Source organism: Alosa pseudoharengus, unplaced genomic scaffold (genome assembly GCF_046254945.1).
Source record: "Alosa pseudoharengus isolate Yale_2024_CS ecotype anadromous, Long Island Sound unplaced genomic scaffold, YU_APseudo_1.1 YU_APseudo_1.1_scf_8, whole genome shotgun sequence".
NCBI classification, from domain to species: domain Eukaryota; kingdom Metazoa; phylum Chordata; class Actinopteri; order Clupeiformes; family Clupeidae; genus Alosa; species Alosa pseudoharengus.
The window spans coordinates 18,579,981-18,592,217 of NW_027468870.1; the positions used below are offsets into that span (position 1 = coordinate 18,579,981).

At 40.9% G+C, this 12,237-nt stretch overlaps 1 protein-coding gene across 1 annotated transcript; it reads left to right on the forward strand.

The window, feature by feature from the left end:
• Nucleotides 1-699: 699 nt before the first annotated feature.
• Nucleotides 700-9,293, forward strand: LOC143112408 (E3 ubiquitin-protein ligase rififylin). The gene is made up of 8 exons (XM_076274680.1): nt 700-839; nt 2,589-2,767; nt 3,779-4,081; nt 4,139-4,273; nt 4,319-4,366; nt 4,664-4,874; nt 5,696-5,725; nt 6,371-9,293. Exons 2-8 carry the CDS (start codon nt 2,597-2,599, stop codon nt 6,553-6,555), a joined length of 1,083 nt encoding a protein of 360 aa, XP_076130795.1. The 5' UTR covers nt 700-839; nt 2,589-2,596; the 3' UTR covers nt 6,556-9,293.
• The last annotated feature ends 2,944 nt before the right edge of the window (nt 9,294-12,237 follow it).

Genomic DNA, 12,237 nt, shown 5'->3' on the forward strand with positions numbered 1-12,237 from the left:
AAATGTTGATATCATGAAAGCTAAAATCATCAAATTTACACAATCCAGGTTTAATATTCGCTTAGATTTTGCATCATTGACTTGGACAAAATATGGCACTCACAACCAATTTTACCAATAGGGTGCACATTATGTCTGACGAGCCAGACCCACATTACATTTTCTGCCGCTAGGGTGCGTCTAGATTTCTAGGCCACAAATTATGGGTTTTTGAGTGTCAACTAGGCTACACATCACTGCAATGTTGCTGATGTAAATGCCTTTTCAGTGTAGACCTGAAGAAACACACGGACATTTGAACATTAAATGAATGCTTAAACTCATAAATTAATATTAAACTCCTCACCCCAAATCGAGAGAAGGATTCCTTCCTCATGAGGATAAAAGCCAAGGAATGTAATGTCGCTCCCTCTGTCACTGGATATATTGAACCAGATTAATGATCAATTGGCTACTCTTTCACTTATTTAGCCTCCTGGCAGTAAAAACGTAAACAGAAATCGGATGACTACAGATACTGAATGCGTAACCAACACTTTTAATAGGCCTCATATTCCACCAGTTTATCCCACTACTACCCAAATCCTCACATCTTCCCGCCAGACTAGACTCAAAGAGCCGCTTGCCTGTGCACTGCATCATTTCCTTTTCAAACCATTACGTCACATCTCCCCACCTTCAGCAAGGGATGCTGCTTGCGGTATGTGGTCGGACAATGAGCCCACTAAGGATAAATGAGCGTTAGGCTTCACTTGAAAGATCGTTTATTGCTATTTTACACTGAAAAGTCCTACAAAGGAGATGGCAATTTCAAGAAAGATTTGCTCCGGGTCATCTAGGTAAGGTCGTTTCGCATTTCGAAAAGAAATATTCTACACGGACAGTAGCATGCAGTATTAGGCTACAACCTTTTCTGCGAGTGACTATGGTGTCTTTGGTTCTGGTGGCCACAGACTTGTAGCAGAACTGCATCTACAAGCTTGTGCACAAGACAACCGCTTTAATAAAACATGTCAGCGTAAACGCTTGCATTTGTCACTTAATGTGTAGTCTACTTACTGATGGGCAATTGTATTGATGCCACTCAGTTGCCTAGACAGAATGCAGTTGCCTGCAATTAGCACAATGGGAATTCATATTGTTATATGGAATATCTGTATGGAGTGTGGAATATCTTATGTATGTAATAGCTTATTTGATTTTGGTGTGTGAGCGCGCGCGCGCGCGTGTGTGTGTGTGCGCGCGCGCACGTGTGTGTGTGTGGTGGGAGGGGTGCGGATGTGTGCGTGTGCATGTTTGCAGTGCCATCATAACCTTTCTTGGGGATCAACATGACAATAAATGGCATTCAGTCTCATCCACATTTTGGTGTCCTTTTGTACCCCACAACTTTAACAATGCCTGAATGCAGTAAAGTTTATTTCACATTTAGAAAATACTTTAATATTGGAATACGTTTGGAAATATATATATATATACAGTATCACTACATTCAACCCATATTTATGTTAAGAACTATAGCAGAGATTTGCCAGGACTCAGAAAAAGTGGCATGGCACAATGAATATCTATCCAACGAGGAAACCACCAAATTAAGATGTTCATATATTTATTTGATGCAACAGAAGGCTATAGTGTCTTTAAGACAACATGGAAAGGTAGCACTATCCATGGTAATCAGCCAAGTCAGTAACATGATCACACCTTAACAGAACTTGATCTCCTTTGTACTTTCATATATACATTCCTGTATGCGGATTTGTTGAGAGCAACATCCAATGAAGTTGCTAATGACAGCTGTTAACTGGTTTATTTAAAGAAGACTGTCATTAGACTGCTCATAATTTTGCAGCCAAAAGAAAAGTGACCAAGAGAGTGTTCTATTCATTCCAGTTTGCCAATTGTCCCATGTCTCTGTCTAGTAGGGGGTATAACAGTACACCAAAAACACGATTTGGTAGGTACCTCGGGTTTGAAGTCATGGTTCGGTTATTTTTTTGCAACAGTAAGTCTGTAAGTACTGCTAACCTATCATCCACTAACAATATTGCTGATACTCGGCACATTTTAGCAGGAATAGTATTTTCAAAAGGTGTCCGATGTTTTTTGACGTTAATTAACTAAACTGATGTCCGCCACTTAATATGTTTTTATAAAACTTGAATTTTAAACATGACCCGCATGCAAAAAAGCCTACTGTTGATTACTGTTTAAGACTGCATTCAATACGTACAGTACACATTTATATTGAACGTCCTGTACCTAAATGGTTCGGTATGAATACGCATACCTTTACACCCCTAACTGTCTAGTGATAAACATCATATGTACAAATATACAAAATAATAAAAGAAGCATGGTCTGGGATGATGGTAAATGTTTTGGTTGAAAATGTGAAATGAATCCCACCATGCAATATTTAATTATATTTACTACATACTCAGAAGTTAATTCAGACAGTGAAAATGTATCAGTTGCTTCATTTACAACATGTTCATGATCAGTCCAGACACTGGATTTGATGATGATGTGTGTGTGTGTGTGTTGTGTGTGTGTTGCGATGTTGTGTGCTGTTGTTTCCTATACAGGCAGGAGCATGAGGCCTTTCTGTTGTAGCTGGCTCTGTACTGGAATCACCGCCACAGTGGAAGAAAACGGCAGCTCATGGCGCCAGGCCTTTACAAACTCGGGCTTCAGCCCAACCCCAGAGTTTCCCGAACACTTGTGCAAGGCCTGTGGGGGCCATTTTGACACCATCGCAAGACAGGTAAGGTTGATGCTACCTTCTTGTATATCTACGTATTAGAATGTGATTTTTTATAAAATGGGGCTGTAGTTTGGAGAAGTATGGTGAAGTTCTACATTAAAATTTTCAACCAAACGCCCTTAGCTGTTTAGAGTCAAGTACTGATTCATTGTTGTCTAATAAGACATACTGTGTCACTTAAACACAGCGCTATATGCTTTGGTCTCACAATGGGGTAAATGTCACACTATGTCACAACAGATGTCTTTTCGGTTTGACCCAGTTCATCAGACTTATACTACAACGTGTGACAGGCAGGAAGCCGTGGTTTCTCTTGTGAACTCTGCAGGGGTACATGCCCTGTTGAGGGAAGGCTGGGGGTTTTCTTTGGGCAGGTTGCATTTTCTCTCTAAAAAAAAAAGGCTACTGTATGAGCCACCGAAAAGTGAAATGCACAGCAAAAATGAAACTAATACATTGTTTCATGTTTCATGTCCAGTAAATGTTCTTATTGGTCTATGACTTGAGGGGATGTGCACGAAGCGAAAAAGAACTGCTGACTGTTCTGCTTTGCATTGCATTGATCTCAGATACAATCTCATTCTTTTTCATGAAATGTATGGTACTCTAATGGAATTAAAGGAAAACATATTAGAAAGATAACGAGTAAAGGACCTAGACTAGTACTGGCAAAAAACGGCAAGTAAATTAGTGAAATGTGCGCACAAGAAACAAAGAGCGAAACCTGACTAGCCAGCAACAATAACATGAATGTGTTGATTTCAATTTGTTACGTGTAAACAGGGGCAAAGTGTGTTGGGGGAAAGGTAGGACACTTCCAAGGGCCCCGCACTGACCGGAGGCCCTCATTTAGCATAATGACCAACATTATTATTATCAGGACCGAGGGGCAATATTATATTCTCTCATAAGGCCCAACATTTCTCAGTGTCCCTGCATATAGGCAGTCTCTCAGTCACTGAAACTCTGTCTCTGCTCTGCCGTCCTGTCTCATCCCTTCCTGTCCTGCAGCACGTATGCGCCGACTGCAAGAAGAACTTCTGCGGCCGCTGCTCGGTGCAGCTGGAGCCTCGGCGGCGCATGATGTGCCTGACGTGCCGGCGCTTTCAGGGCACGCTGTTTGAGCGCGCGCAGCTCATGCGGCTGAAGGTGCGCGAGCTGCGCGACTACCTCCACCTGCACGAGGTGCCCACCCAGATGTGCCGCGAGAAGGAGGAGCTGGTGGAGCTGGTGCTGGGCCAGCAGACGCCGCCACCCAGCAGCAGCAGCAGCAGTGACATGGCCGCCGCCGCCGCGCAGCTGCTGCTGCCGCCCGCGCCGCGCCAGCACGCAGCAGAGGGGCCGCCAACGCTGCACGATCAGCTGGTGGAGCTGGAATCGGAGCAGCTCACAGAGGAGGAGGAGGATGAGGAAGATGAGGGGGAGGAAGAGGAGGAGGAAGAGGATGAAGAAGAAGAGGAGGAGGGGGAGGAAGAGGAAGAGGGTGGGGAGGAAGAGGACGAAGCAGTGGAAGTGGGGCAGGAGGAGGAGGAGGAAGAAGGGGACGAAGAGGAGGCTGAGGACGAGGGGGAGGAAGAAGAAGAGGAAGATGACGAAGAGGTATATTCAATGGATTTGTAATACGCAGACTCTCGAAGGGAATTCTGTTAGCCATTTCTTTTGAAATGTTTTATTTATACCATGTACCTGCTTTGCATTTTTTCGAGGCAATGTTAACAGCCGCACCTTTAAAGTTTCATCAGCTTGACAGAAGTAATTAACATAAATTAGCATGAATTATTATTAATTATTACAAACTTTTCATTATTGATAACATTAATTTATGAATCCTCATAGTCATTGGTATGAGGTTGGAAGTGTTCAGAGTGGTGTGCTTGACCCCAGGGTGTCCTTTAGTCCTCAGAGGGCGAGGAAGCGCTGGCTCCAGGGCATCGGACCTCCCTGTCCGACCTCAGCTGCGTAGAGGACATTGACGGCCTAAGCGTGAAGCAGCTGAAGGAGATTCTGTCCCATAACCTGGTCAACTACCAAGACTGCTGCGAGAAGTGGGAGCTCAGCGAACGGGTCACTCGTCTCTATAACGACCAGAAAGACCTGCAGAATCTGGGTGAGTTCATAACATTTTACTAAGCATCATAACATAAGCATATATGTCTCAAGCCGCTTTACACAGCCCATCTTAAACTTGATCTGTGATACCCTTAGAGAAAGCACCAAGACAAGTTAACTGTGGTCTTGGCGCAAAGCTGAACCGTTTTGGATGATAAAATACAGTATATTCACGCGTGCACCTGCTTGAATTCAATTAGTGATTTTTGCATACTGTGAAACTGCGGGTGAGTAACCTGTGAAAAAGAGGTAGCAGAGGTGACTCTCTTAGTGCTTGTTGAGTTCCTGAGGCACCACTCCTGGCTCTTGTTGAGCACTTCATCTTTTTAAAACCCCTCTTTAATACCACTTCACTGGTGTAGAACATTTTGTTGTCGGAAAATAGAATTAGCACAAATGAGAGTGTTCAGCATTTGACCTGCCATTTGTCTATACTGGGCTTGTGAACAGTAAACAAAATAATTGCATGGCATAAGCTTTCTCACTAGTGCTACTAATTGAATTCATTAACTTCTTTTGCTTTGATAGCTGTTTGATCTCTCAAATTATACAGTATTAAATCACAATGTGTTAATATGTTCAGTCTCCACAGTCTACATTTAAGTAATGTTGTCTAAATTTAAATGAATGTCTTGGAATTTAAATATAACCTGAGCATTCATAGGTTCTGTTTTGTCTATTTTAATTGTTAGTTGGATTAATTGGATGATTATCTCTGTCAATTCAGTGTTCTGTTGAACACTGGAGTCAGTTCAGTGTTGAATCATCTTGTTCTTTTTCATGTATTTTACTGAATTCCATCTGTATTTCTTTCTTCAGTTACAAATGCTAAACTGGAAGATGAAGCGGGTATGTAGTATTGGCATTTACATATTCAGTGATCAAAATGACCATCCTACCATATTATTCACAGATGCTTTTCATTGTGAACATCCTAAATTGTCATCTAAGAAGTAAGTCCTCTAAGAAATTACATCAAATATCTGAGTCATCTAAGAAATTACAAATCAAATCATCTCCAAAATGACAAATACTTGCTAAACGGATAGAGAAACAGTATGAATGATTGGAACTGCTACAGTATGTCACAGTGTAGGAAACTAAAGTCCTCTCTTTAGGTCTACCTTAATCTATAGCTGCTTTCAGTCCTCCGCAGTATATGCGGAGCTTTGTCAAACAGGGGTCCGACCCTTCAGGTGATTCAAATAGGTGATGCTAACATTATGCAGTCATATGTGTGAAAGACACCGACGCACATTAACAGAATCTCCGTGTGGTTGAACAGGTTGAACACGCACATGATCAGACACAAGCTCATTTACATAATGTCCGTTGGAAATACTAGGAGGGGAGTAGTGTAACAGAGTTCAGAGTTCGGTTTTGCTGTTCAGATATTCGACCCAATTGCTTGACAGCCGCAGAACATGCAGACTTACATGTAGGTCTGAAAGCAGCTATTATTACAATTCTAACTGTGACCACCTCCTGTCTCAGCAGAGCCAGCCAGTTCTAAAGGAGATGAGGAGAATCTGTGCCGGATCTGCATGGACTCGCCCATCGACTGCGTCTTGCTGGAGTGCGGCCACATGGTGACCTGCAGCAAGTGTGGCAAGCGCATGAGCGAGTGCCCCATCTGCAGGCAGTACGTGGTGCGCGCCGTGCACGTCTTCAGGTCGTAACGTGGCGTGCAGGGCGGGACGGGAGGAAGTTCAGCAGCCCCACTGGAGGCTACTGTAGGTCTTTAGCGTGCATCGTTTCTGTTTCTCATTTACACACACTTACCCAACACATACACAGAATTCAATAACAAGCAATCTCTTTACCTCTCTCTCTTTCTCTTCTCATCTGTCTCTCTCTTTCTCTTACTATTTCTCTCTGAGTCACTCTCTTTCTGTCTTTCTCCCTCTGTTTTGTTTTGACTTTCGTTCTTAAATGCTGCAACATTCACAGACTTTCTGGCATTCCAGAGACAGGACAGTACCTTTGTGAGGTTTCTGACACACTCATGCTCACTAACGTGTTGAAATCACATAAACATGTCTTATTTTAGAAACATGTAGTGAGATATCATGGTGCACTTAAGACGTTCCCTCAGTGGAATTTAGATACAGGGTCCTGGACGAGCTTCTCAGACTTTCTAGTTGAACCACTTTCTCAAAAAGGGTCTCCTAAGGTGGGGTTTGTTTAATGTGTCACTGAGGGCAGCAGAAGTGAAGTTTACCCAGAATCCTATGTGGTAGCCAGTCTGTTCAGATACCGGGACTGTGTAAAAATGGTCAAAGTGCATCTGCAATACAGATGGGGTATATGGAGAAAATGAAGCAGATGGCAATCATTCTGCAAGCAGGGTTTATCTGCAGGCTACTGTGCACTTCTGAAGCAGATCTAAGTAGCATTAGATATATCTCTCCCTGTCTGTATTTCAGTCTGTCAGAGGAGGACAATCTCTATGTAATGTGATGTGTGGCGAAGAGCAGACGGTTTAGCAAAGCAGTTATAGTTATGTCACTTACCCTCATAGAGTGCAATCATTTGTCTGAGATGGAACTTTATCTCAGAAGCAGAGCTGGACCACTTTGTACCAGTGTGCTGGACATTGGGTAATTTTGGAACATGCAGTTTTAGGCCCTTGTAATCCAAAACAGATTTTCCACTTCATGGTGCCTCTGCCATATTCTTTCATGACGAAAAGCAAGCACTTAATAGAAGAATTCAGAGATGTTAAGAACATATTAAGTACCTTATCTGCCCATCGAGGATTTAATTACAAATGGCACATTGTAGATGGTCTTTTGTGATAGTATGAACACAATAAATCACATTTTTTTTGTCTAGTGTGTTTTATAGATGATGAATGTATGATCCAATGTTTGCCCGAATGGAGATGCACTTACTGGAATGCATCGAGGCAAAAAACATGGCTCCTGTCCAAGTCTGCTTGAGGTGAATGTAACTTATAGGTCAAGGTCATATACTCTTACAGTTACAGTACATCGCAAAAGAGAAACAGGCTAGTTTGTTTGTTTGTTTTGTTTTGTATGCTGTTCAGCACACATGAATGCAGAAATCTTTATTATGACAAAAAAAAATTTATTTTGAGGAATGAAACTTACTATTGGATTTTGTCTTTGTGGTTCATTCCTCACATTCTTCATTCTTGTTTGGCATCATGATCGTTTGGATTAAAGTAAAGACACCCAGCGAGTGTCTGAGAAGACCTTGTTTACAGGAAGTGCTTCCCCCAAAAATGCACCAGTTTTATTTATGCTCGGAGGACAATGCTTACCAGAGAGCATCGAAGCTTTAAGCTTGAGCTTGGTCACTTTTTTTCAAAACTGGATCACTGCAAGTGTTTTGTTGGTTTGTTTGTTTATTTATTTGTTTTCAAATATTTCTTGTGGAAAACTTGTATGGATTTATCAAAGCAGTTGTCCGGGTTAGTGTTCAGTGTGGCAACCAAATCTAATCTCTTCCATTCAAGGTTACGAAGTAGTATTGCAAATGAAATCAGAAGTCGATCACACAATCTACATTCAAGGCAGAGACATTAAACTGCACAGAACGATTGAAAGCCTCATAAGTAAAATAGCTGCTGCAAATACCTGTAATGCGATTTGCCTAAAATTACTGGGATGTAATTTTTTTGTTTGTGTGCCAAATTATGTAGTTCCTCTGCCGTCTGTGCTATATGATCTAAAAAAAAAAGTGAAAGCCAAGTATAAATTTTAGTTAAAATTTTGTGGATTGTCTGGAGTAACCTCAAAATATAAATACTATTCTAACCTCAAAGTACTTAAAACTAATCCAATGTCTGTGGAGTGCAGTGACAAAAAAACAAGAGTAAAATCTAATCAATATTAGACAAGGCAGTATGTTGTAGGATGTGTGTCCATGCTGTTATTATAAGTATATGGGGCTAAGCAGAAATGAAGATGCATGCAAGCAAATGGGAGAGTTATCATTATTCTAGATCCCTATAAAACACTTGGAATGGCTCCTTTTGGTATATCTTGTGTTTATGTTGTCTCAATTTTTATGACAGTTAAATGGTATTTAATAATAATATAATATTAATAATATAATAATAATATACCATTGTTATTAACAATGTTCAATACCCCAAATACCATTTAAACCGGGATGTGTTAGCATTCATTGCATTCATTGATTGTCAGTTGATTTGCATGTTGCAGCACTGCTTTCTTGTGGCTATAGAATTGATGGATAGTATGAGATTGAGCCTGAGCCATGGGCTTTATGCTGAGTTGATTCTGAAGTCTACAATGCAAGCTTATAGGATTTATAATTCTGACAAATTCTATATTTTTGACAAACATGATCATTATATACCGTTGTTATCTTGTCGTTTTGAATAATTTGTTTGACAGTTTTGTATGAATAAAAGTGCTGAAATGAACCACAGATTTTACTGGCGTTTTGGTTTTCACTCTGATTTTTAAAATTGTAGCTATTATATGAATTTGTGATGATCTATTGGCCACCAGTTTGGATCTATATTACCAGATGCATCATTGTTGCATCAAGATACAACATGACCTCCCTCATCGCAGAGGAGCAATGATTACATTTATTTTTCTATTTAAATAATTTTTGTGAAAGACAAAATATCTGCTGATACTATTGCTGCAGTTTGAAAATTGACTGTTGTTTTTTTACTCTGCTAATTTACTAATTGATTTTCTGCCTACAGAAATCGTTGAAATTTCTTTTTGAGAATATGTTGTTAATCCTTTCACCAGTAGAGGACAGTGTGAACACATAGTTGTGCTTAACAGGGCAGACGAAATGTAAACTAATGATTTGTTTTTGTAGCATGATATTTTTGATGAATGTGACAGGAAAAGTTAGCTAAAATTGGCAAAATTGGTTTGGCAAAATCAGCAACCACTTTCCTCTCATTTGTCATGCACTTGGCTGGCTGTGTGTATGTTTGTTGGACTCATATTTGGCTGTACGGATATGGAAAATTAATTGGTTTATTTTTTTATCATTTTTCATAATTTCATAATACTGACTTCATCTGGCCATTGCTAATTGAAGTATGGCACCATTTACCAAAACATTTGAATCATGAATCTAGGCATAGATATCAACCGGCTGGTTATGGCGATACACTGTGGTAAAACCCTCTCCCTCAGAGGACTCCATATTGGCACAGAGCGACTGCCTCTTTATTGCTTATTTACTCCATGTTTTATTTCATCTTTATTTGCCCATTTGTTTAATATGTCTGTTCTTCATTTTCTCTTGTGCTGTGTGACAAAGCACTTAAGCTGAGTGGGACAGTAAATGTTTTGTACATATTGTAATGCCAACAATTTTCTGGGAATAATTATTTCCTCATAAGTCATAATCTCATACAAGCATACACAGCCCAAACCAAATCTGTTTTTATCTGGAAATAATAATAATAATAATAATAATAAAAAAACATTTGCTGTATTCTCATATGGCAAAATCAATTGCAGCAGTGAATGTCACGTCATGATGTCATGACACGTGTACATGTGGATCCCTGATTTGTCAGCGATCTCGCAATGTGACACAAACTCTATAAAAATATAAATATAGCCCCTGAGGTTGAGACGTCTACTCATCTTCACATCTGACTCAGGCTCAATATTCTGGATGTGACCCTGCTGATCAGCAGAGGTCAGAAGATACACACACCTCACCTTTAGTCCAGTACTGAACAAGCTAATGCTGCCCTTTGGTGTTACCTCAGTTTTAACCTGCTGCAGAATGGTAACCTGGGTTGGTGGGCAGTGTGATTTCAGTTACAGTGGACCTTGATGCAGAGGGCCGGAAAGGTAGACCCTTGAAAGGCTTCACCCGGCCTCAGACTACTTAAACTAACAAGTGAAAAGGAAGGAAACGGCCCACAGAGTATTTGTGTTAGTGGTCACAGATCGTGAGATGGCCCACTCAGTATTTCTGAATTCTTGGCCGTTTTTACAATGATTCATCAAAAAAAGGCTTTATTTCTTAGTTAATTTTTGTTCTTCCATTGACTTTTGGGGTTTTGCAGTCTCAAGTCTGATGTGTTTTCAGGAGTTATAAATGTCTGAAGGAATTCCCTCCCCACCTCAAAACCAGCAGCAGTAGGCATTTTTTTAAGGGAGATTTAAATTTCTATTCAATTTGATTTGCTGTTTTGTGCCTATGTGCACATCTGGCTTTTTAAATGGGTCATCAGTTTATGAAGAATAGAAAGAATCATGTAATGTCTGCCCAGGGAGCCCAGACTGGGATGGAGCAAAACATGTTTAGACTGCCATCGTGGAGACAGCGTGGCCTTGTTTGTATACACAGATCTGTGCCCGGGCGGGCAGTGCTGATAGTGCCTGGAGATGGAATGACAGGATAAGACTCGAAACAAAGAGCTCAGCTGTGTACCTGCACCGTGTTGAACAGAGGCAGAAAAGAGATAGACGGAGAGATCGAGCCGATTTCAGAGAGGATAAAATGAACTTCCTGTGAGCATACAGGAAAGCATGATCAGTCAGGCCACCCATTACTGGAGATGATGTTGATATCATCTGGCTTTTAAAAAATGACAGACTAGCAAACTGTTTCAGGTGAAAACCTCCTACTAGATCCACACTATTACTGTATCTCCTTCTCCTCTTTCTTTCCTGAGGGGAAGTTGAAGGAGGATATTGATTATGACCTTGACCTGTAGACCTCAGTGGAGGTGTTATTGTTTTTTTGAAAATTTCATTCAGTTCATAGAAGTAAATATTGTTTTGCCCTTCCTGTTTTAAGTGAAAAAGTTTTCAGTAAACCCCCAGGTCAGTTTTACAGAGGCCCGCTGTACTGTACTTGTACTGACAAGTGCTGGATGATGTCGTCTCGGGGTGTTAAGTGGAGAGATATGTTTAAATATATTCAAGCGATGATGGCAAATCAAATTGAGGACCAGTGGAATTGCTAAGATTAGCACCAGCTAGAGGATTTTATGAGCGTGACCACTTGTGTGTGTGTGAATATGGTTCAACCTGAGGACAGTGCTGACAGACCCGCGGCCTTTTAGATGTTTGATCTGTCGTTTGAGTAGCCGCCACGAACCACGGAGACCATTTGGCTGAACCCAAGTCCCTCTCTTTCTCTCTCTCTCTCTCTCTCTCTCTCTCTCTCTCTTGTCACCTTCTCTAAAGGTCTGACCAGAGTAAGAGTTAGTAGCAGCTTGAGAATGACTTTTGTTTATCACCTTTCTGTAGCTGACATTGTTAACAATGTGACAGTTGGCGATAGTTCAAACTTCGCCTCTCACTGGCTTCTGGTAAATCAGGGGGTTTTCTGTTTCACATTCAGTGATCTTGTCATTTCTGTTTTCCCCG

Bases quoted from the DNA above. Each gene is read 5' to 3' on its own strand.
- LOC143112408 (XM_076274680.1), top strand. From the start codon at position 2,597: ATGAGGCCTTTCTGTTGTAGCTGGCTCTGTACTGGAATCACCGCCACA. The intron at 4,875-5,695 runs GTGAGTTCATAA...TTCTTTCTTCAG, and splicing joins GAAAGACCTGCAGAATCTGG to TTACAAATGCTAAACTGGAA. The intron at 5,726-6,370 runs GTATGTAGTATT...CTCCTGTCTCAG, and splicing joins TAAACTGGAAGATGAAGCGG to CAGAGCCAGCCAGTTCTAAA.